The following is a 26,628-nucleotide window of genomic DNA, read 5'->3' as shown; positions in this document are numbered from 1 at the left end:
CTTTATCTCCTGCCAAATCACGTATGTTGAAGACCTTGTACATGTTATGTCTACGGATCTACACAGTCTTCAGTCTCAGGCCTTATGTTAACCCCAACCCCAGACTTTAGCCTCTCTCTATGTGAATGTTCTTCACATGGTGACTTATGACAGAGCCAGACATCTGAGCAGCCAAGTTTCAGAATTTCTAAAGATAGAACAATACCAGAGAAACTGCCTTGAATAATAGTCAGTTAAGTTTTGTATCAAGTGACCAAATCAACCAAATGGGAGCCCTTTTTAGAAAAAGAGAAGGTCTTCTTATGGACTATACCAGGACAACAGGGTCAAACAAAAGGTTAAACAGAACTGTTTCAGGCAAAAACTGACAGCATTATTACTCTAGAATATTCCCACCAGATAAAACTTGTTCCCAGTTCTAAGGTGTTATCTATACTGTTCTACAGACGCCGAAACATTGGGTAGGTCACCTCCTCTTAGGCATGCTGTGGCCATACCTTGTTTTACTGTGCTTTGCTTTGTGGAACTTCAGATTCTACAGGTTTTTACAAATTGAAGGCTTATGGCAACCCTGTGTCAAGCAAGTCTATAGGCACCATTTGTCCAACAGCTTTTGCACACTTTGTGTGTCTGTCACATTTCGGTAATTCTCACAATATTTCCAACTTTTCAATTATTATTACATATGTTATGGTGATCTGTAATCAGTGATCTTTGACGTTACTACGATTCACTGAAGGCTCAGATGCTGGTTAACACACTGAAGGCTCAGATGCTGGTTAACATTTTTTAGCAATAGATTCGGACATGACTTAGTGATTAAACAACAACATCATGACATTATTTAGACAGAATGCTACAGTAGAGCATAAACATAATTTTTATATGCCCTGGGAAACCAGAAAGTCCATGTGACTCACTTTATTCAATATTCACTGTAATGCAGTGATCTAGAACCAAACCCACAATGTCTCTGAGGTATACCTGTATTTGATAATGGCAGAATAATAGGAACTGGGCGGGGGGAAGGAAGGTAAAATATGACTGAGACTTGAAATGCATTGTCTGTCCAGTAAACTAACACAGGAACTGACAGCATCTTGCTCATAAAGGACACAGTAACCGTAGATGCACGGCACTTCCCAGAGTCCCTTTTTCAACTGCCACAAAAGACACAACTGCAAGCCTAACATAATATTCACACCCTGGATCACAGGAGAAGGTTTGTGAGAACCATGCATAGGATTCAGAATCACAAGATTAAGAAATCTGTGCTGTGAACTGTAATTTACAAGAGATTGATCTCTCCTGATATGATAATAAGAAACTGACTGAATTTTAAGACGTTGGAAATAAGATGTTAAGAGAATACGATGATTTCTTACGTGTGATTGTTTACCCATCCTCTACCCTCTCTAAGCTCACTCTGGGAGGCTGGGGCTGCAGCTCTACAATCCACATTTCCAGGACCCAGTGCTGGCTGGCTCCCTGTTCATTTCTGCCAAAGGGAAATCCTAGAGAGAGCTAAAAGAGGAGAGAAAGAACAAAGGACTTCTTCCTTGTTTGTCTGTTTCTGTCAGCATCACTCCAGCAGCAACTGGATCTCCAGTTGTTGAGATATGCACCATGACACATACTCAAGCATATCCGGGGCAGAGTCATGGGTAAAACCCTAAGACTAGAGACACCTGCATGTCCATCAAAGAAGTCCCACTGATTTAACACAAACAAGGCAGCGGAGGAATAGAGTAACCCAAAAAGTATGTAAGACATAACAGATAACAAATATCAAAATGGTAGAAAGCTTTATCAGCAAGTACATAAATGTAAAAGTGTTTAACTCTCCAATTAAAAGGCAAAGATGGACAGAGTGGACACCAAAACATGATCCAACTATATGCTGTCCACAAAAGACTTTTTTTCTGGCCATGTCACATGTTCCCCAACCCTAGATTGAACCCGGGCCACGGCAGTGAAAGCACTGAGTTCTAACCACTGAACTGCCAGGGAATTCCCACAAGAGACTCATACACAAATAAGCGGAAAGTGAAAGAGCAGAAAAAGGCATTCCATGCTAACAGCAACCAAAGACAGCTGGATATCAGCTATGGCAATACCAGACAATATAGACTTTAAGACAAAAAGTTGTTAGACTGGACAAAAAGAGACCTTATATAATGATAAGTCAATTCGTCAAGAAGATGTAAAAATTACATACGCACCTAACGATGGGGCCACAAATACATAAGGAAGAGCTGACAGAGCTGAGGAGGGAAACAGTTCTCCAATGACAGCCGGAGGCCTCAGTACCCCACTTCCAATAACGGAAAGAACAGTCAGACAGATCGACAAGGAAATGAAAGACTCAACGCCATAAACCAGCTAGACCTAACAGACATCTATCAGATATTCCACCCAAGAATGGCAGAAAACGCATTCTTCTCGAGTGCATGTGGAACATTCTCCAGGACAGTCCATATATTAGGACAAAAGACAAGTCTCGATAAGTTTTAAAAGACTGAAATAATTCAAAGTATCTTCTACAATCACAATGGAATGAAACTGGAAGTCAATAACAAGGAAATCTGGAATTCACAAATATGTTGAAACCATACAACACACTTTTAAAAAAACAGTACATCAAGGGAAAAAATCGCAAGATAAATTAGAAAATACTTTGAGATGCATGAAAATGAAAACCCAACATATTAAAAAGCATGAGATGCAGCGAAAGCACTGCCAAGTGGGAAATGTAGTTTTGAATGCCTACACTGAAAGAGGAGGATCTCGTTAATAACCTAATCTTCCATCTAAAGGAACCAGGAAAAGAACAAATTAAACCCAAAGCAGGCAGAAGATCAGAGCAGAGACAAGCAAAATAGAGAACAAAATAGTAGACAGAATCAACAAAAGCAAAAGTTTGTTCTTTGAAAAGATCAACAAAACCAACAAATCTCTATCTAGACTGGCCATGGAAAAGAGAGAGATGACTCAAATCACTAATACAAGCAGTGTACCTGGGGTCATTCCTACCAGTCTTATAGAGATAAAAGATTATAAGAGAATATGCCCTGTTGCTCACCAGGCTCCTCTGTCCATGGGACTTCCCAGGCAAGAATACTGGAGTGGGTTGCCATTTCCTTCTCCAGGGGATCTTCCCAGACCAGGGATCTAACTCACGTTTCCTGCACTGCAGATGGATTCTTCACCACTGAGCCACTGGGGAAGACCCCAAAGACTAAATTATTTCCCTTAATAGCAGGAATAAGACTAGAATGGCTGCTTTTGCCAGATGAAGGGCATCTAGATCGGAAAAGAAGTAAAACTCTCTATTCACAAATGGCATAAACCTCACATACAGAAAACTCTCAAGAATCCATATAAAAACTATTAGAGCTAATAAATGATCTCTGCAAAACTGCAGAATACAGTCAGCAGTCTAATATCAGTTGTATTTCTATACACTAGCAATGAATATCCAAAAATAAAATTAAGACAATTGCATTTACATTAACATTAGAGAGAATAAAATAGTTTGTAATAAATTTAGCCAAAGAAGTACAAGACTTACACACTGAAAACTATAATACACTGTTGTAAGAAATTTTAAGAGACCTAAATAAATAGAAAAATAAAATCCCATGTTTATGGATTGTAATATTTAATGATGTTAAGATGACAACAACCCCCAAATAGATCTACAGGTTCAAAGCCATTCCTATCAAAACCTCAAATGCTTTTTTTTTTTAATGGAAATGGACAAGCTCATTCTAAAATTCATATGAAACTGCAAGGGACCCTGAAGAGTCAAAACAATCTTGAAAAAGACCAAAGGAAAAAGATTTACACTTTCTATTTCAACTCACTGCTGCTGCTGCTGCTGCTGCTAAGTCGCTGCAGTCATGTCCAACTCTGTGCAACCCCATAGATGGCAGCCCACCAGGCTCCCCTGTCCCTGGGATTTTCCAGGCAAGAACACTGGAGTGGGTTGCCATTTCCTTCTCCAGTGCATGAAAGTGAAAAGTGAAAGTGAAGTCGCTCAGTCGTGTCCGATTCTTAGCGACCCCATGGACTGCAGCCCACCGGGCTCCTCCGCCCACGGGATTTTCCAGGCAAGAGTACTGGAGTGGGGTGCCGTTGCCTTCTCCGTCAACTCACTACAAAGTGATAATTATCAAAATAGTGTGGTACTGACATAAGGAGAGATGAAGACAATATACAATTAAGTCTAGAAAAAGCACGCATTTATGGTAAAATGATTTCAACAGGTGCCAAGTCCAATCAATGGGGGGAAAGTCTTTTTCAATAAATATAGTTAAACCTTGAATAACATGGGGGTTAGGGACCTGACCACCCAGGCAGCTGAAAATGTGCTTCTGCATCTGTGGAGTCAACCAACAAAGGATTGAGTAATACTAGAGTATTTACTACTGGAAAAAAACCTATGTATAAGTGACCCTGTGCAGTTCAAACCCATGTTGTTCAGGGGTCCACTGTAGTCTTCTCAACAAATGATGCTGGGACAACTGGATATCCACTCACAAAAAGCGTATGTTTGGATCCCTACTTTGCAGCATATACAAAATTAATTCAAAATGGATTAAAGACCTATAGGTAAGAGCTAAAACTACAAAACTCTTAGGAGGAAACACAGGGGTAGATTCATCATTTTTGGATTAGGTAATGGCTTCATATGCCACTAAAAGCACAAACCAAATTTAAAAACAAATGACTTCATCAAAATGAAGAGCTCTGATGCAAAGGCAACTACCAAGAGAGTGATAAAAACAACCTAACCACGGAGAGGAAATATTTGGAAATCACGTACCTGATAAGGATCTGGTATCCAGAATATATAAAGAACTCTTATCAATTCAACAACAAAAAGACAAACCAATTAATAGGTATTTCTCTAAAGAAGATACACAAATGGCCAGTAAGCACATGAAAAGATCCTCAACGTCCTTAGGGAAACACAAATCAAAATCACAGTAAGATATCACCTCGTGTCATTAGGACAGCTGTACTAGTAACTTCTTTAAAAATGCCAAGTAACAAATGTGCACTAGGATATGGAGAAATCGGAACCCTCAGACACTGCTGGGGGGATGGTAAAATTGTGCAATCACTGTGGAAAACAGTTTACCAGTTCCTTATAATTTAAACAGAATTCCATGTGACGCCACCATTTCTACCCCTAGGTATAACCCAAGAGAACTGAAACATGCGGTTCCACAAAAATGTGGACACAAATGCTCACAGCAGTGTTGTTCACAATAGCCAAAAAATAGAAATCATCCCAATGCTCATCAACTAACGAGTGGACAACAAAATGTCTATATCCATACAATGAAATATTATTCTGCTATAAAAAAGAAGTATTGACACATACCGCAACCTGAATAAACCCTGAAAACATCATGCCAAGTGGAAGAAGCCAGACACAGAAGGCCATGTGTCGTATGAGTCTGTGAAATGCCCAGAACGGGCGAAGTTCTAGACAAAAGCAGGCGTCGGGGCTCGGGCAGGGACAATGGAGAACGACCGTTCAGCAGGTACTCAGCTGCTTATGGGGGCAAGGAACACACCCCAGGGTTTGACGGTGGGGATGGCTGCGAAGCACCGGGAAGGCACTAAGTCACTGGATCGCACCGTGGAGTGTACTTCCATCTACAAAAAAAAGGGAGGCAGCCCTCGCTATACTGATATTGGACGCACTCCAAGATGCATTATTTAGTGAAAAAAGCATCGCATGGGATTGTGAATGATATGATCTCCCTTAAAAGGGGGGCAATAGGTCAAGGAAGGCTATACATACAAGCATTTTTATCTAACATTTTAACAAACTCATAAGAAACTGTTTCTGGTGAACTGTCTCTGGGGAAGAGAATCTGATGGCCAGGTAGGTATAAAGAGACTTCCTTTTCAAAATAAGCCCTCTTGAACAACCAAAAAGTATGTATGTGTATATTACTTCCCCCGACCCTGTCAAAAAAAAAAATAAATAACCTTTACAAGAGAATAAAGAGATGCTTATATAATGAAAACATGTTTACGGGAAGGTATGTTAAGTATGCGGATCCATACTGAGCATGGAAAACCACTGGGAATGAGATTCTACAACAATCTCAAATATTGGAATACTTTTTAAGAGTGTAATTACAGATATCTCAACTAGAAGACTGTATAAACAATGTGATGCTTACGTAAGAAATTGAAAGGCTATTTGAGTCAGTGACAACAAGCAAGCCATCCTTAGGACCCCTGACCCCTCGGGCAGGAAACCTGGGCTCCTTTTTCCTCCCAGTTAAGATCTCAGCCTGGGGCCTTCAGGCACTAACAGGTAAGGGCGTTCCCCATACTGAAAAGGAGCTTGACTTAAAACATCTGTAATTCTACAAGACAGAGACTGTACAAAACACCCATGACCACCATTATAGTCCAAAGGCCTATTTTCAACACTTTCTCATGACTTTGAAGATCTTCCAATTGTATCACTAAACGCCCAAAATAAATATACTGCTTTAATTCATGGCTAGTGAGTCTTCAGGCACATTGACAGGTGTCAGGAAAACAAAGAAGGCCTTTTGGTGTCCGCTGCTAACTTTTGTTGTTGTTCGGTCGCCAAGTCAGCTCTGACTCTGCAACCCCATGGACTGCAGCATGCCAGACTGCCCTGTCCTCCACTATCTCCCGGTTGCTGTTGTTTAATCACTAAGTCATGTCCAACTCTTTGTGACCCCATGGACTGTAGCCTGCCAGGCTTCTCTGTCCATGGGATTTCCCAGGCAAGAATACTGGAGTGGGGTTCCCATTTCCTCCTCCAGGGGATCTTCCTAACCCAGGGATCGAACCCAAGTCTCCTGTGTTGCAAGCAGATTCTTTACCGCTGAGCCACCAGAGTTTGCTCAAATTCATGTCCATTGAGTTAGTGATGCTATCTAACCATCTCAACCTCTGCCATCCCTTCTTCTTTTGCCTTCAATCTTTCCCAGCATCAGGGTCTTTTCCAATAAGTCAGGTCTTCACATCAAGTGGCCAAAGTATTGAATCTTCAGCATCTGTCCTCCAATGAATATTCAGGGTTGGTTTCCTTTAGGATTGACTGGTTGGATCTCCTTGCTGTCCAAGGGACTCTCAAGAGTCTTCTCCAACACCACAGTTCAAAAGCATCAATTCTTCAGCTTCTTTATGGTCCAACTCTTACATCTGTACCTGACTCCTGGGAAAACCCATAGATTCGACGAGACAGACCTTTGTCAGCATAGTGATGTCTTTGCTTTTTAGTACGCTGCCTCAGTCTGTCACAGCTTTCCTTCCAAGGAGCAAGCGTCTTTTAAATTCATGGCTGCCCACGACCTGCAATATGACCCAGTCAAAGTGTTTGTCTCACCCACACTTTCAGGCTCGTGACTGTTTCCCGTTTCTGTCACATTTACCACCAAATCTTCTCTCCTCATCTTCAAGTTCATTACAAAGGCTGCTAGTGGGTTCTGGCTAAAACAGGAGAACCTCCTGGAGCAGCTGGGAGTAAGAGTCTACTTCCTGCCTGGCTTCATTTGGAGCAGAAAAAAATAACAAACCTGGAAGCCCCATGCAGCAGGAGCTTTTGTAGTCTGTGACTTCATTTAAGGAAGTATTCTATGAAACCTCTGAAAAACGGCTAAATTTAGATTGAAGTCTTTCACCATGGATGCCAGCCTCTTCAGCTAGAGAATCCACATGCCCACCAGCACAGCGGGGGTGGGGGCGAAATCAACAACTTTAAAAAGTACATATAAATGTGTCATCATTGAGGGAAGTGAAGCTGGCACGATTCAGCCCAAAGAAATTTTCTTCTGGTCCCACCAACATCTTAATTCTCAATAAAGGAGGAGTGAGTACAAAAACTTTTAGGGAAAGAAACGGTGAACTAAGGGAGATGGGTTTTCGAGCAAGGAATTACTCTGTATACCAGGATGTCTGTCATGACATCATCTGGCATCAAGGTACTGAAATCAGCATACTGTCTGAAAATGAGTTCTCTACACTGAGTCAGACAGGAAGGAAGAACCATCTACTTTCTTACGGCTACTATTTCCCCAACACCTTACTCTTCCCAAATGTGTTGATTTAGACCTTGAACTCTAAAATGAGACACATGAAAAAAGAAAACACCCCCCACCCCCAACACACAAAAACCTGGTATGACTTGAGATGAACAACAATTAACAGGGAGACAGGGGCTTCCTAGGTGGCTCAGCGGTAAAGAATCTGCCTGCAATGCAGGAGATGCAGGTTTGATCCCTGGGCTGGGCAGATCCCCTGGAGAAGGAAATGGCTACCCAACTCCAGTATTCTTGCCTGGGAAATCCCACGGACAGAGGAACCTGGCAGGCTACAATCCACGGGATCTCAAAGAGTCAGACGTGACTTAGTAACTAAACACTGACAACAACAGAGAGATAATGCTCTTTTCTATGCATTTTTTTAACCTTTAAGAGTGAGCCATTTAAAAGCTAATCTTCTCCAATGTTCCATTCCCAAAATAAAGTTAAAATATTATATATAATTTTAAAATTAACATTTAACAGCCTCATCCAACTTCATGCTCCAAAACTGGTTCTATTCTGCAAGCCGTCTCTTTTAGACCGATTCCAGCAGATGACTGTGTAAGAGACAAATAGTGAGTTTCCTCATTCCTGAAGACTTGTCTCCTCTTCTCCCTGCCCCCCAGCAGCTGGGAAACAGTCCCAGATTCTTCCCAAGCTTAGTTTGGAAGTAAAGCTCAGCCTCGATAAACACTCAACCCAGGAAATGCTTTGGATCGTAGACCACTTAAAATACTCAGTCTGTCCTTTCCCAAGAGGTTTCTCTGCAAACTCCGTTTGATAGACGGTTTGGCAGTTTTGTATTTTCACTAAAACCTCCTGGAACATTGCTGAGAGAGAAAATCACAGCAGGCTGGAAACTATACAAATGGTGGAGGGGAGCACCACACCCAAGGAAAGCTCCTCACACCTCAAGGGAAAAGTATTGTTCAAAAGAGCTTCCAAAAGAAAAAAATAAAGAGAATTCCCTAGTGGTCCAGTGACTAGGACTCTGAGCGCCCAATGCAGGGGGCCCAAGTTATATCCCTGGTCACGGAACTAGATCCCGAATGCCACGCTCAAGATGCTGCATGCCGCAACTCAGTGGTAAAGAATCTGCCTGCCAAAGCAGGAGACACAAGAGATGCGGGTTTGTCCCCTGGGTTGCGAAGATCCCCTGGAGTAGGAAATGGCAATCTGCTCCAGTATTCTTGCCTGGAAAATTACACGGGCAGAGGAGCCTGGACCTTACAGTCCAATAAGGTCGCCAACAGTCGGACACGACTGAGTGATTAAGCAGCTGCCTGCTACCTCTAACAATCCCACACGCCAGCCCAGCCAAAATGGACCCAGCCAAAATCGATCAATCAATTGCGATCCCAACAGGACCTACTCCCTGGGGGAAGGGAGAGCAGAAGCAGGAGGGAAGAGGAGCGGGAGGCGAGGCGAACAAAGTCTCCACTCTCAGTGCCACTGGGCATGTTTCTTTTCTCGTGTAACCTCAGCAGCTGCTTGATATTGTTAGGCCACAATGAAAACAACTAGAAAGACCTGTTTTTAGTATTTTTGAAATGTCCTGGTCCTTACACTATTGAAAAGGCTGACAGTCACACTGACACTCCACATCCACCTTTTTTACACAATCACCATTTCACATCCTTTCTCTTGTGTCTTGGACCACATTTCACTGTGTTTGGGTGCTGTTCAAACCCTCTCCCAGACCACACAATTATCTGTGCTAGCAAATTCTCTCCTAAACTTGGTTCCTGAGTTCACAGACAGATTACATAGAGCCACAGAACACTCCAGCTCAGAGCAACAGTCGGCTTCATTACACTGAACAGAATGTCAAGTTCTTTCCCAGAGAGACGGTGGTTGGGAGACCTGGTATGGTGGGCTATGTGGGCTGTCGGTAAGTTGTGTCTGACTCTTTGCAACCCCATGGACCTGCCGGCTCTTCTGTCCATGGGATTGCCCAGGCAAAAAGACTGGAGTGGAGAATACTAGAGAATGCATTTCCTCCCCCAGGGGATCTTCCCAACCCAGGGATCAAACCTGTGTCTCCTGCACTGCAGGCAGATTCTCTACCGCTGAGTCGCTGGGTGAGCCTGTGGGGAGACCTAGGGACCAAACCAAATGGAAAAGCAGCACAGGGTTAACTTATACCAAGAATGTGCGCGCGTCTGAAAGTCACCAAGGGTTTATTTTTTCTGTGGAAGCCTAACAACAGAGTAACATTTCAATAATACATATGTGATAACAAGGCACAGTCGAATCTGATTTTTAGTAAATAATCAATAGGGGTATAGGCCAAGTAGGAAATAGCTAATATAAAAAAAAAAAATCTGAGGTTGGTTAAGAGACGGTGGAAATTTGGGGAGAACAAATATTCTCTTTCCTATTTGTATTGTTAGGCATCTGTGTCAGGCTCACTTCCCTCTCCATGTAACAACCCTTAAAGTGCTCACTCTCTGGGAAGGTCAGTTGAACCTGGGAGTTCCTCACAGAATGATGTTTAATGAAGGCTTTAATTCAGAGACAAAAAGGAAAAGAACCAGATTTAGAAACAACACTGACATCAACTTTAAGATGCAAAGTTAACAAAGCAATTCAACCTTAGTCCATTTACAAAATTTTCAGTGAAGTCTCAGGCAAGGTAGCCCCTACTATATGCTGCTTGGCGTCTGGTTACTTCATTTATTCCTGGCAAGAGCCTTAGGAGGTAGGTACTATTTCTGGCAACAACCTTAGGAGGTGGGTACCTTCTGCTGCTTAAAGATGAAATATCCGATTTGCTCAAGGTCACTGGTATGTAGTCAAACTGGGCTGCCGACTCCACTGCGCTCCACGGTCTCCAGGATGAGGACAAGGCCAGAACTTCCCTGGTAAGTTTACTGAGAGGAGGAAACAGACCTCAGGGAAACTGCTTAGCCTAGCGTCTGTCTGGCAAGTAGTAAAAAGTCAGTAATTGCCAGATACCTGATTATGATTACCTAGGTCACCCAGCTCCTGAGCAGCGAAGCTGGAACTGAAGCCCAGGTCAGCTGTGCTCCAAAACCCATACTCTGCACAGGGATGGCCCTGCATCCACTGCTCAAAGTTGCATATAAAGGGCTACAGGACAGAAGGGGCGCACCAATGAATGACTTCCCAACACGGAAGCTCGGAAGCCGGCACTTGGCAGACTCCCATTCTAGAGGATTTGGGGAGAGATCCCAAACTTTGGGAATGAAGGCTGCCAGCCCCAGCCTGTGTGATGTGGGGCAGAGTAAAGGGAAGGGAAACAGGGCAGGGCCTTCCACCACCGACTCTGCCTCCCACCAGATGCAATTCCATCCCATGCACTTAGGAGTGACCTCTTTTGCACGAAAAAGGATTTTAAACAGCACCTGATTGTAAATGGAAGGAGGCCTGGTGTCCAAAAAACAAACACCTTTTTTTTTAAAAAACCCACTACACAAACACCAGCCTACCATCAAGACTGGAGGAGCCCCCTGAAGCTCCAATTACAACTTGTAAGACAATCTGAAATAAGCACGTGGCTGGTTTATCCAACACAGGCTGGGTCTGGGGCAGAAGGCGACCGCCCACTCCACATAATCATTCAGGGACCCAGGCTGATGGAGGTTCCCCCATGTGATACACAGTGCTGGGTGCTCCATGGCCGAGTGGGAGGCGCTTATAGCAGCAGCCCCAGGGTGGGCGAGATCACTGCTCCTCACGGTTGACCAGCCTGAGCCAACCACGCGGTCCCACCTAACTGAAGGGCACAAGGACAGTCACTGAGCTGTTTGCGCCACCGAAGAGGCAGCTCTGGAGTGCTGCGGGGTGGGGGCACGAAAGAAGTAAGAGCGCGTGGAGTGGGCTATCCTCTGTGTTAACAGGAGGGAGAAAGGGAGAAAAGGGGACAGAAAACCTCTGCGAGCATACTACAGGAGAAACTAGTATTACCGTGGTAAAAACAGTTACGTCTCTGGAAACGCAAATCAAAACTACAATGAGGTACCACCTCACACCAGTCAGAATGGCTGTCCTTCTAGAGTCTACAAATACCAAATGCTCGAGAGGGGGTGGAGAAAAGGGAACCCTCCTACACTGGCGGTGGGAATGGAAGTTGGGATAGCCCCTGTGGAAAACAGTATGAAGCTTCCTCCGAAAACTAAAACTAGAGCTACCATATGATCCAGCCGTGCCACCCACCCCTGGGCATATGTCCAGACAAAAATATCATTCAAAAGACACATGCATCCCTGTCTATAACAGCACTGTTCACAACTGCCAAGACATGGAAATAACCTAGATGTCCATAGACAGATGAATGCATAAAGAAGACATGATACATATATACAATGAAATAGTACTCAGCCATAAAAAAGAACAAAGCAACACGGATGGACCTAGAGATTACCATATGAGTGAAGTACGTCAAAGACAAGTACTTTATGATATCCTTTATATGTGGAATATAGAATATGACACAATGAACCTATAGCTATGAAAGAGAATCACCAACAGAGAATAGACTGGTGAGTGCCAAGAGGGAGGGGGCGGGAGAAGGGATGGAGGGGAGGGGGGGTTATCAGCTGCGAACTATTACATACAGGATGGACAACAAGCTTCCTGCTGTGTAGCACAGAAAAACATGTCGAATGTCCTGTGATAAACTATAATGGAAAAGAATATTAAAAAGGTACAAATAAATAAGCAGAATTTTTAATGTCACATTAAAACAAATAGCATTAAAAACCAATAAAAAATTCTAAAATATGTAAAACATTTTAAAAAATAGCTAATGTCTCTGGAGGCAAGCTGGTTGGCAAAGGACAGGGAGGAGGACAAGGCATTTTTAATGGGTACCCTTTTATATCACACACACGTGTAATCTATTTTAGAACTAAAATAATTTTTAGGCTGTGATTTATACACTTCAAATTAATAGGTTGTTTGGAGGGATTTTTTTCTGAATCAAGTCCAATCTATTCTAATATAAGAAACACCAAGTTCTTGACTCATACAGCCTGAAATTAAACACCTGGAGTAACACTGACATAATCACATCCCTTTGTAAAGCCTCGCTGAGAGATTTTGGACTGACTTCTCTCTGTTCCAAATATAAACATCACTACAATTGTAGGTGATGAGAAAAGTACTGAAGCCGATCAAATGTCTGCTCTTCAAAATAATTTGTCCTGTTATTTCAACTTCAGTACCATTTATTCTCTAAAGAAAATGTCCTTTTCTAAAATAAAAGTGTACTTCTGGCATTGTTAAGCTTAATCTTATGCAAAATCTCAAAAAACAAAAACAAAAACAAAAACCAGCAAAGTCTCCTGGGTTCTCCCCAGAAGAGAAATGTTTCAGAATGCATTAAAATATGGTCTGCACTGAGCCACAGCCTTTGACAAAATCATGATCAACATCCCTAAACAACGCTTAAATGCTTCATGGCCAGATGTGCCAGGGGCCTGCCTCCAGGCTTGTGACAAGGTAAGCCAACAACACGTCTGCTCTGCTCACACAGTTGTCAATAGAAGTAGAATCCTGCTGACATTCAGCTGATGAAGGAAGCCATAAATAATGCAGTAAGTAAACAGTTAGGTCAAGTCCCCGAAAACTCTTCCATCATTCATTTCAATTTTATATCAAAAACAGGCCTGAAAAAAAAAAAAACCGGCTAATACTATCCCATTCTCAGCACTCTAAATACCAGAAAATTTCCAAGAGAAATAGCACTCTATCGAGTTATGTGATATCCTTATGGGTGTTTCTTCTACATTTATGCTAAGCACATTACATAGCCACTTTTTTCTATACCAAGTTTGTACTTAAACAGCCTGTGACTATCTCTCAAGTTCTACAATATACTGTCCGCATTTATATTTTAGGGGAAAATCAACTGCCATGCATTTATTTCAAATGGCAATACCACGCTTTCTAACAGCACGCGTTTGGGTGCATCAAAGGCACTTCCCTAAGGGGGCTTTCTGCCAACAACCTGTGCTTTTCTAAAAGGTTATGTGCACTATCATTTAACCTGCTGGGAGCCTCCAAATAGGTGTATTCAACTAATATTAATGAATTCCTGAAATGTATCTCAAGTTTCTTTCTAGATCAGCAAAGAAACGCAAAGAACCCAAGTTTGCCAAGCCTTTCATGGGTCTTACAGGATCCACTACTCAACGTACACAATGAATTAGTAATTATGAAATTGCCAATATTGCAACACATGAGGCCAAATCCAATATAAGTTCAGGACAAAAACACAAAGGAAAGGAAACTGCAGATCCCACTGTGTTATGTTTAAACTGAAGACAGATGGCATTAATTTGTGGGTATGCAAACAATTTCTAGGACTTTAGAGTCAGAGACAGCCATAATACCATGTATCATTGATGCTAAGACACATTTCTCTGTATTTTAACATCTCTGAAATTGTCAAATGAATCACATTGCAATGTAATTACTGATGTTTCTTTTTTATTGGTCCATAAAACAATGGTGTGACTTTCAACTCAGAGTCACTGAAATATGACAATGTTAATATTAGCTAACAAGTACTGAACATTTACTGTATACCAGACATTGCATGTGGATTATTTAATACCCACGATACTCTGAAGTGGCTCCAGTTATTTACCTCATTTTTATAGCTGGGAAAACTAAAGAGATGAGGTCACTTGTCTAAAGGCACAGGTTGGCTCCAGCCCAGCTCTTAAGCCTACCCTTCACCCCTGCCCACTGACTCCACAGAGGAAGAGCCTGCTGGGGGTCTGAGACAGCCAACTGTTCCTTGGGGCATGAGTTCAAGGCTCAGCCAAGCATCTTCTAAGCACTTTTTTTTTTTTTTAAGGAACATAGAAGTAAAAATATAGAGTTCCAAATATCAAGAACAGATATTATTTCATAGCCTTTACTTAAAGGAAGGGTTGGTAAGAGTTTGCTATGAGTTTGCATACCGAAACCAAAAATCCTGCATGCTACAACCAAGACCTGGTACAGCCAAATAAATATTTTTAAAAAAAATTTTTTAATTCTATTGTTGCTAGAGAAATGCTATAAGAATGTATTCCTTTACTCTGTAGCTAAATTTTGTTTAAATCAGTGTTGAAATAGCCCCAAATAAAACAACACTATACATCAACAATTAAATTTATTAGGGTGGTTGTTGTTCAGTTGCTAAGTCATGTCCAACTCTTTGCGACCCCACGGACTGCAGCACACTAGACCTCTCTGTCCTCTACTATCTCTCAGAGTTTGCTCAAATTCATGCCCTTAAAACATTACCACGAGCCCACTGAGTTGTTTGTTGGGGTAAGTTCACATAAAAAACTACCATTCCTAACACTTGGTAAAAATGTTTGGGACTTTGACAAAAACACATTTTTTAATTCACACTAGTACAAAGACAGTATTTTTTTTTTTCTTCATAAGTTCTTTAAATAGTATCGTCTACTTATTTGTTGGCTGCCTTCCTTGTATTTATTTTCCAGTTCCCTCAAATGCCCCTGTCGTATATGTTGGGAGACTAATACCAGTACTAGATTCCAAGATGGACCCTAATCCCCATCACCCTAGCCAGTGGCTAGTTCAGAGATGGACACGTGGACCCAAAAAAGCCAATCAGACAAGAAGATTCAGCTCCAGGACTTCTACTCCAGGAAGAAGCCGTTGGGGAAGTGCTCTCTTAACATCTCTGCTGATTAAAGCTAGATGCAAACAGCCAGGGGAGCTGCTGGTGGCCACCTCCTGCCTTCCGAACGCAAGTGGAGGAGGCAGCCAAGAATGGTCTGAGGTCACAACACTGAGAAATGGGAAAACCAGGTCCTTGCCATGCTGCTGGAATGACTTTTGGACTTTTCAGTAAATTTACGAAAGAAAATTCTTTCTATTGAGCCAATTTAAGCTAGGTTTTCTGCTACTTCCATCTGAAAGCATTCTGTTTTTTTTAAACTAATAAAAAAATTGGCATCAGGAAGTGTGGTATTGTAAATACAAGACAGAAGTAGAACTGTGAAATTGGTTGAAGAAAGGAAACAGGATAAAATTCAATGAATACCTTACGACCTCAGCCTGAGCCTGAGTCTTTACTCTCTAAGAAAGAAGTCAGATGTGCCTGCCAAGATGACAATACAAGGAGCATGAAGGCACTTAATAGGAAGATTCAAGATAAGGAAAGGTTCTGACTCCTGCTCACAGTATTTTGTAAGGCTCCACGAGGAGATAAAATGAAAAGGGAGAAAAATATGCCTTTGCTAAGAGGGCCTTTCTGCTTCAAATTGCAATCCAAGGGGACCAATAGTGTGAAGAGAGGAAACAGGATAAAGAGAGGGGAATGGTACCCTGGGCAGGAGATAAGACTTCAGGGTAGGGTGGGCAAAAGAATCCTGACCCCCAGGACACCCTCAAACACGGTCATTCAAGATGTAACTGCAAAATACCCACTAGGCAAGGGACAAATTAATGACTACTTCCATCCAACTACTTTTTTTCCAACAGCCCTGAGGGAGAAGCTGAGGAGATAAGCGGGAAACCAAAGGTTACGAAGATGGGCCAAATTCTAGACTTGAGAGTATTTCAGGCTTTGGTTCAAACCTGTGGAACTGCCCAAAGTCCAGCAGCAGACTAGCTCTGGGGTGTCATATGGCCACAGACATCCTAAGCCTTGCCGACCACAGGCTGTGACTGCCCAGTTCCCAGCCCCAGTCTCTCACCCTGTGGCCCACAAGAAGCGGCCCACCCCAGCAAACACCACCTCCAAGAGGGGTGTCCTCCAGTGCCCTACTCACATGCGGCCATGGAACACGATCAACAAGAAGGTCATTAGCTCCCTCAACCAATGGATATGTGTGAGCACCACTGTGAGCCAAGCCACCTTCAGTGGGACAACCGATGTAAACCAGACAGCAAGGCCGAAGGCTTCCTGTTGGCAATAGGCTCTCCACTGGCCACCCCTCAATCATCAGACTGAGGGAAGCTCCATGTCAGCCTGACAAGGACAGCTGGCCACCTCACCAAGGCTCCTGGAACTGGAGCTGGAGGCAGTGAGCACAGAGGCAGGAGTGAAGGAGCTGCAGAAGTGAACGCAGCTTTCTTGTTTTTCTCCTTAGCCTCCCCCTCAGGGCAGTGGGAAATAAGCGGTTGGATGGAGGAATGGATGGAGCCAATTCTTTCCACCCTACTTGAGGATTTGCCCAAGTGAGGACTTTTTTCATGAATCCTTTAACATCACTGAAAGAGAGAAATAACTAACACTGAAGCTGGATGATTCTGGTTGTAAGTAACACTGAAATACAAAAGGGCAAGCAGCAGCTGTCCAAGCAAGAGCTGATGATGGCAGCTGGAACCAGGATGGGGTCAGTGGACACGAAGAGAAGACACATTCCAGACAAAATGTGGTGACAGAAATGAAGACTTGAGGCTGAATTAGATACCAAGAATGACAATGAGACTTGTTTTTCCTTTTTTTTTTTTTTTGGTTTGGGCAACTGGGTAGATTCAATGAAGTGGGAATGACTATAGAGAGCAAGGTTTCCTGGGAAGGGGATCAGAAAAGCTTAGTCTACTCGGGATGTTGTAGGGGAGAAGAATGTCATGTTTCCAACCTCGAATAGTTACAGAGAAAAAACTGCTACCTTATCTCCACCCAAAAAAACCTGTCTGTGAGTGTCGATTATCCTCAGTGTAGCCTAAATTAAGTCAACATCCCACGAAGACATGCAGGCCTTCTCCTGCACATGACTATTGATTATTGCAAAGCGTGTGTGTTAGCTGCTCATTCGTGCCAACTCTTTGCCAGGCTTCAGGCTACATGTCCATGGAATTCTCCAGGCAAGAATACTGGAGGGGGTTGCTATTCCTTTCTTCAAGAGATCTCTTTCTGACCCAGGGATCAAACCTGGGTCTCCTGCACTGCAGGTAGATTCTTTACCATCTAAGCCACCAGGGAATGCATCTATTATAGCTGCTTCTGAGAATTTTTCTATCAGCCCATGAAATGATTATCCATTTAGGAGAAAAGAAACTATCTTTTCTTTCCCATTAAATGTGTTTTTAAAGAATAAGACAAATTTCATGCTTTTTTTTTTTTTTAACCTAGAAACAAAAACACAATTAAAAACAAAAATCAAAAAAAGCTTCTTGCGGCTGGCTTGCATCTTGCCTTAAGTGAGGAAATGCTTATGAGAACTCTGGAAACTATGAGACGCCATACAGATATAAAGGCATTACTATTAGTATTATTCATATGGACAAACTCTCATCAAGCAATTCTCAAACCTATGATCTGTAGGTAATATATGTAGAAATACAATATGGTAAAACTTAAGGTTTTTATCCTAAAGCTCTAAGAGAACAAAAAAGCAACAAATTACATGTGGTGATGACTTTTTCTACATTTACAGAGTCAGCTATCAATATTTCTTTTTTAGGTACCACTAACATTAATAAACAGGCCTTTTTAGAGGTTCAAAATAAATTTATTGATTAGAAATATGTGGGGAAAATACCAAATTTACCAAATTATTACAGCTGGTTTATGCAAGTTAGCATTTTTACCGCACTTCAGGGAGGAGGTTATTTTACAAAAATAGGTCAGCGATAACCCCAAATGACATTCCAAATAAGTGATATGAACCAACACTGTTATTCAGAATCGAGACTCCAGTCTTTCAAAGGACTCTCTATAAAAAAGTAGGTCTAAGGAGGATTAGATTCCTGAATCTGCAAAGAATCATTTGGGCTGGAATAGCTTTTTAATATTATGCTAGAACAAGGGCTTTTGAGCTTCTGCTTGGTTTTTTTTGGTTTTGGGGTTTTTGGGGGACTGGGGGACGGGTTCTCAGTATCAGAATGAACATATTCTCTGGGGGGGAAATATCTATTCAGACTTACAAAGAACGCAATGCATTTTACTCTCTGGGACCCAGGAATCTTCCTAGTAGTGAAATACACATGACGTGGATATATACCCTTAGATGCTACTTCAGCCCTTTAAAATGCATTTGGCACAATTACTTTGAATGTCCAGAACACCTATATTTGAAATAATTACTATTAGCAATTAATGTACTAGTTGCTCTAAAAAATTTTTGCTTAAGAGTTATAGATTCTTTTGTTGTTTGTTTTTACCATTTTTAATTGTTGAAAAGCAATATATGCTCAAAGCGGGGACAAGAACTGGGTGGGGAGGAGATGAAATAGTAAAAGAAATACAGTGAAACAAAGTCTCTGTCTTTCCCACTCTGATCTGTATCCTCAAGTCCCAGTTTGCCTCCCCAGAGGTCATCACAATCAATATTTCAACAGGACTCTTCCAGTGATGCTATACACATACACCATAAATTTCCATTTTGTTTTATTTATTACTCAAACAGTATATACGATTTCCACTCGTCTGAATCATGCTTCCCCTCCTCCCCACTCAACAACAGACCTTGGAAAATATTCCATCTCAGAATATAAAGCACTAGCTTATTCTTTTAAACAGCTATGTATCCCTGGGGATATGTCATAATTTATTTAGTTTTCTATTAACGCAGATTTAAATTGTTTCTAGTCTTTTATAATTTTAAGCAATGCTGTAACAATTTTGCACATAGGCTTTACATAAATGTGTGATTATAATATCTGTAAGAAAAATTCCTAAGGGCAAAATTGTCAGGTCCAAGGGTATATACATTCATTGCATGTGCTCAGTCACTTCAGTCAAATCCAACTCTTTGGGACCCCATGGACTGTAGCCCACCAGACTCCTCTGTCCATGGGGTTTTCCAGGCAAGAATACAGGAGTGGGTTGCCAAGCCCTCCTTCCCCTGGAGGAGGGATCGAACCCACGTCTCCTGAGTCTCCTGCATCGCAAATGGATTCTTTACCTCTGAACCACCAGAGAAGCCATACTTTTCTTATCCAGTATCAAACTGCCCTTCCTACTCGATTGTACCAATTTATATTCTCAACCACAGTGTAAAACAGTTTCTGCTTTTCCACACCTTTGTTATCATGACATGCTGTTAAACTCTGGTCACTGCCAATCTGCTAGACAAAAAACTGTTTCCCCCTTAGTTTGAATCCGTAAATGTTGTTTGGCATGAACAGGACTGCATGTTTTTTCACATGTTTGAAATCCATTTTCATCCTTTTCTGTGAATTGTCCACATCCTTTGCCAAATAGGTCACTGGCCTTTTTCTAATTGATTTTAAAAGCTCTTTATATATATATTAAGCAAGCTAGACTTTCATAACATACAGACTATCAAGTGTTTTTCCTAGCCTGTCGATTTTTATCCATTTTATCTTCCATGGAAAAATTTTCTATCCAACTACTAAAGTTTTGCTTGTAACTGTTTTTCAGCTGATTCTTTTGGACTTTCAAAGATATAAAATCATAAGCACCTGCAAACAGGGATTTTGCTCTCTGATGTCTTTCTCTAGCTGAGAACTGCGACACTGTGCATCCCTGCATTGGTCCTGATTTTGACGGGAATGCTTCCAAGCTTTCACAATTTAAAATGATGCTGTGATATCACTTGGCTTGTGATACTATTTCTCTAAGGAATTTTCTCAATGCATAGAGAATTTAGCAATTCATTCTTGAGCGTAATTTTTCCATGTTTATCTGTAGATTCCATAATTTTCTTCAGTACATTATTAGCTTGAGCACTTACATGATTATTTAAGCATAAGAAATAACAGGAATCTATGACTTTGTATTTACACTGTGCTCCTCTAGGAATAATTCACAACTGCTCATCCAAGTATTGAATCCATATCAAGTCGTTGCCTGACAGAAAAAGGCAAGTACCTCCATTACCGACTGGAAAACTGAGTCACAAATGGATGATAATTCCACCACCCCTTTCTACACCGTGGCACTTCTGTGAGTTAGAAAGAAAAGTCGGACCCGCCAGTCGGGTATTTAAGCCACAAGGAAGCACCAAGGCCTTTAGAGAAATTAGCGGATGCCCGACAACACGAAGAAAGCAAACCAGGCTGCTGTCTGCAAGCCCCGCTTCACAACATGCTCTTCCAGACTCCCTGCAAGCAACCTTCAAGTTGGACTCAGGAGCCTAAAACATCTGAAATGCATCACCCGGCAGCGAGCATAACAGGTCCGTGTTCTGTGATACACGACGCTGCCAACATTCCTCAGCCAATTAGAATTCCTTTCAGCTGCAATGGAGGTGAACACAGCTGGAATTACAGAGTGGGGCCATCACCAGAGGCACTGATTGTACATTATTTAAGCCTTGTTTTAAACAATAAGAGGATTTTTTTCCCCTTTAATCTAGAAATATGGAAACAACATTTCCCTCAGTTTAAGTATCTAAATGGATTCAATTTCATCTATAGACACAACAGGAATTCTAACGTTTTAAAAAGAAGACATGCCTGATCCACAAGGCTATGAGCTTTTTTTTTTTTTCTTCCAGGAGAGAGAGCTCGGCAGCTTTTAACTAGAATGGCCTTAGGGACTGTGGGCAGCTAGATGTGGCTGACAACAAGACAATTTAAGTGAGGGGCTTTTTCTCAATAAAATTCACTGACAAAACAAGCAAACTAGTCATTTAGGTTGTTCAGTGACCAAAAAAAAAAAAAAAAACACACACACAACAAACCCACATATTTTTTACATGTTTTTTGTTTAAAGACATTTAACCACTGAAATGGTTCTGAAGTAACAAAAACATTGATTTGAGAATCCTAAAAGTTAGGGTTTCTCGCCCAGAAAATCAGAGCATGGTATGAACACCCAATTATTTCATCCATCTCAGAAGGTTTTTTGAACTTCCTTTTTGCTCTTAGCGCTCAAGAAAATGCACGATTCAGCTATTTTAACTTTTAACCAGTGCCCACAAGCATGTTACAAAACAGCCAGGCTAGTGAACTGGATCAGTGAGCTGATGTTGAAATATTAAGGGTCAGTGTTTCTTTTTTTAATTCATTAGGAAATACTTCTTCACAAGTGACTCAGTCCTCAGGACCTCCCCCTCACCCAATGTTCCACATTAGAACCAGCCAATGTGACCGAACATAGAAAAGGAAAATTTGGAGAAGAGAAAGAAAAACTGAAGTTCAGACACGACTTTCATGGTTGCAAAAATAGGAGTTCTGAACAAAGAAATAGGCTTGAAGTAAAAAATTGTAGTTTGATAAATCACAACTACAATCAAAATACAGAAAGAAACAGGGCATATGGACAGGTTCATTTCTCAAGTCACTTAGGTGGTCAAAGTTTTGTTTTTTTTAATGGATTTGAGGGAAAAGATTTTTCTTAACACAGCATGGATATAACCAAATCAAAAATAAAGTCAATACGAGAACATGTGTTTGGCAGAAGGTGAGTGCTTTTAAAGTGTAACTGCAGTTTAAGTTTTGAATAAGCATTTGATCTAAGCCCACCACTCATCCTTAGTAATTCAATTCAAAAAAGTGCTTTGACTGAACCTTCATGAACCGGAGACACTGTTAGGTAAACTCAGGTGGAGGGTGAATACTGATGACTTAGTCCCTCATCACAGTTTCGGCTGATCAAAACTAGAGTTCTGCCTGCCTTACATAAGTACAAACTGACACAGGCGACGTCTTCAGATTTCTTCATCTTTAAGAAAAACAACTATTTCCACTCACTCGGGTCACCTGTGGTTGATCAATTAAGGTTATTAACAGCTAATGACTACAGCTGCTTTTCTCCAAGCTGGATCATCCAAGATACCAGAAAAGTCAGCCTTACATTACACATGCTACAACTCTAAAAACAGCTTCTACATCCATAGGCTATCAAGGAAGGTCTCTTTCCCCTTCTCTACTTGGAATTAGAATTTTTCTCCCTTTCCAGTACACAGTCACGCTCCAAAAGATATAAAAACACGAGGAGATCTGAGAGTGTTTCAAGGCATAAAAGCATCCAAAAAAATAAAAGTTTGGGCATTTGTTTTTTTAACTAACTGGGCTTTCCAGGTGGCGCACTGGTAAAGACTCTGCCTGCCAATGCAGGACACACAGGAGACTCGGATTCAATCCCTAGATGGGGAAGATCCCCAGGAGTAGGAAATGGCAACCCACTCCAGTATTCGTGCCTGGAAAATTTCATGGACAGAGGAGCTTGGAGGCCTACAGTCCATGGGCTCAAAAAAAGTCAGACACAACTGAGTGCACACACACCACATTTTAACTCACAAGATAGCGGTAGAATAAAATAGAATTTGTTTGAAGAGCACTGTGGAACGGAGAAGGCACTGGCACCCCACTCCAGTACTCTTGCCTGGAAAATCCCATGGACAGAGGAGTCTAGTAGGCTGCAGTTCATGGGGTCGCTAAGAGTCGTGTCACTTTCCCTTTTCACTTTCATGCATTGGAGAAGGAAATGGCAACCCACTCCAGTGTTCTTGCCTGGAGAATCCCAGGGACAGGAAGCCTGGTGGGCTGCCGTCTACGGGTCACACAGAGTCGGACACAACTGAAGCGACTTAGCAGCAGCAGCAGCAGCAGCAGCGGAACCCTGAGAACTCAAAATTTCCATTCTTTTACCAAAGTGGCCTAAATATCGTATCTGGGATTCATTTGTGTACCATGTAAGAACCAAGTTCTTGCAAATTCTGCTTGAATTGAGGATAAAAAGTGTTTCCAAAGTATTTGATTTGTCAGAGGACTCTAAACTATCTACAAAATAAAGCTCTTCAACCAAGATCACTTAATTTTGAACATATTATGCTCCAAGCCTACTGAAACCATTTAAGAATGATTTTCCTGTTAAGATATCACAAAGACACTCATTAAAATCATATTCTTTTCAATATAAAGACTTATATGTTCTACTAGTTTGGGCCTGCTTTCCAAAGCAGGTTAACCTGCAACACAATAGTTTTCAAAAACGAAAAGGGTTCCAGAGAAAGGGGGGGTGGAAATCATAAATGTAACCATTACACAAAAGTAATGCTTGGCATAAATCAAACAGAGGCGCTGTGTTTTAACATAAATTCTAAATATCAGGACTGAGATTTAACAAAAGCAAGTACAAGCAAACAGTAATTTGGAACAAGTAGGCAGTCAAACTGATATATCCTCAAGAAGGAAGAGAAAACTATTATGGGATTGAAACCTTATTTTATATATTAGGAAACAGAGAACCCAGAAAGGTTAAATGATTTGCTCCATATCATAGTTAATGGTCATCTTACCAGAATCGATGTTCTACTCAACCACCATATATAACTGTGGACCCCGAAGTTCTAAATGCTCTTTTATGATCCAATTCTTCATGCTTTTCATTTTACTGTGCCCTGTGTGGTATTCCCTGACTGGTTAGAATAACCCTCATTCTAAAAACAAAATCACTTTTTTCAAATATCACACAGGGAAATAAATTCTGAAACAGGTAACAAAAGTACACACCTCTTCAAAGATGGTTTCCCAAGTTTCCAGAAGAGATTTTAACCTCCCCTCGACAAGTTCAAAGATGGGGCCAGAAACCTACCCTCCCACTGCCAACAAGATAGCTCATTCCTACGTACATTATGTAGTTTCCACATAATTTACGTAGTTTCCAGGTAAATTAACATTCATCAGACTACTGGCATCATGTGCGTCTGCAATCAACACTAAATTCTCAACCTCTCTGCAGGGAGGACCACAGAGTCCCTCAGATCAGGAATAACATCAGCAGGGGGAAAGAGAAAAGTCGTTTTGGAAAGAACATTCATAACATGATGCTTCAATAGCAAACATGTCCAAAAACTCTTTGACGCATTTCTGCATCTGCGACATCTAAATTCCTGAAAACTGGCTTCCCTGGTGGCTCAGCGGCCCTAGCCCATGTGCCCTAGAACCCTTCCTCCTGGGCTAGAAGAGAAGCCATAGCAATGAGAAGCCAGCACACCGTCACAACTAGAGAAAAGCCCGCCCAGCAACTAGGACCCAGCACAGCCGAAAACTAAATAAAAATTATAAATTCCTGAGACCGAAAATAATTTGGGAAGAACCAACCCCCACTCCAGGCGGAAAAGGCTCAGGTCCAGACCTGCTAACTAGGCTTGATTAATAATATACACCTGACACAAAGTTGTAATTAAAACCTAGTCCTTCTAAAACATTAATCACACTTTTATCTAACTCACAAAATCAGTTACTTCTGCTCTTAACAAGAAACCTGAAACCAATCCCATGTCAATTATAGATTACATTGCAAATGAGAACCAAATGAAAGGTGTCAGTCATTCAAGTTTTACAAGTATTACAAAGTAAAAAATGTGGCTTTTATGTAACCGTAAAACAATGTATATACTACATCTACACAGTGAGAGTTTCCTACCAGCCCTGGGATAAAGAATTCTATTTCTCCAGAAACAAAAATCCCTGGGACATATTTGCTATTGACAAAACCAGGGTCTGGATTTGGGTCCAAATGATCTGATTGTGTTATCTAATCATAACCTGATCTGACATCGTTCTACAAAAAAACTATCTCCCCTTCCTTGAAACAAAAAATGGATCATGGAACAACTAAGAACTCTAAGAGGAAATTTTAGTTTGAAAAAAATCACTCTGTTGTTTCCAGGGATTTCACCAATAATTGAGGGCCATCCCAAATGCTCATTCTCTTTTTTAAAGAATCTGACCAGACCGACTTTGAAGTCATCATCAGACCAGTCACTGAACAGAAAAATCCAGGGGAAAACCCCTAACAGGGATTAGCCTGAACTTTATATTTCCTTTCCAGAGCTGGAAATATTTGCGTTTGGAAAGTCCCCCAGCAGAACCGTATTTGCAACACTACAATCCAGCCTCAGGTGTGAATTTAAACCGGGAGACGGGGCAGTAGTAGTGGGGAGAGCGAGGAAAAGACAGAAGCGGGTGCACACTGGTCCAGGATCTCTGGAGCCCGCCAGCCAGGGGCACGGCCGGCAGACACGACTGGCAGCTACACACACCAGGACCACCACGTCGCAGGCCGAGAACAGAGCTTCGCGCTCACCCTTGAAGGTGGCACTACAGAGCCACCTAGGAGACACGGGCATTTCATTGAAGACTCAATGAGAGTGAATCAAGAAGCCTGCGCTAATGCAGCTGCCAAAGCCTCCAGAGTGTGCGTGTGCGCGCGTGCGTGCGAGCGTGTGTGTATGTGTGTGTGTGTGCGTGGGCGCGTGCGTGTGTTGCGGGGCGGGGCGGGTAAGGTGGGTGGGACAGGGGTGACGGTAACGCAAAGAACTGAAGCAGCAGAGTCAAGAGAAGATAGTGGCCTGGCCAGAGAGAGAGAGAGGAAGTGGCTCAGACTGAAGAGGTCTGGACCAGAGGGGAAGTGAGGGGACCGGGACCGGCAGAAGCTACGAGACTGGATTGAGGAATTAGAGGCTGAAGGAAAGGGTGGAGGCCTCCAGACAGAGGCAAGGGGGCGGGGCTGGGAGATAAGCGAGGGAGGGACAAGGTAGAAAACGGGTGCGGGATTGGGGGCGGGGGCGGGGGGGGGGTCGGAAAATCCAGCTAGGGGGCGGGGCTCAAGAGAAAGGGGCGGGGCGCGGAGGGGAAAAGCAAGGGGGCAAGTGGAGGGGGGCGGGGGAGAGAGGAA

At 42.1% G+C, this 26,628-nt stretch overlaps 1 protein-coding gene across 3 annotated transcripts in view; it reads right to left on the bottom strand.

Annotated features, from left to right (window-relative positions):
• Positions 1 to 26,628, bottom strand: part of SMURF1 (SMAD specific E3 ubiquitin protein ligase 1) — a 91,704-nt gene that overhangs the window by 63,920 nt on the left and 1,156 nt on the right. The window contains exon 1 of one of the 3 annotated variants that reach the window (XM_055562569.1): positions 26,038 to 26,420. The exons of the other annotated variants lie outside the window; for them this stretch is intronic. Coding sequence (XP_055418544.1) covers positions 26,038 to 26,080 — 43 coding nt within the window. The 5' untranslated portion in view covers positions 26,081 to 26,420. Of the gene's footprint in view, positions 1 to 26,037; positions 26,421 to 26,628 lie in introns of those variants that run through there. 3 annotated transcript variants of the gene reach the window in all.

Source organism: Bubalus kerabau, chromosome 23 (genome assembly GCF_029407905.1).
Source record: "Bubalus kerabau isolate K-KA32 ecotype Philippines breed swamp buffalo chromosome 23, PCC_UOA_SB_1v2, whole genome shotgun sequence".
Taxonomy (NCBI): domain Eukaryota; kingdom Metazoa; phylum Chordata; class Mammalia; order Artiodactyla; family Bovidae; genus Bubalus; species Bubalus kerabau.
Note: the sequence above shows the minus strand (reverse complement) of the source record. Positions and strands in the feature narration are given on the sequence as shown.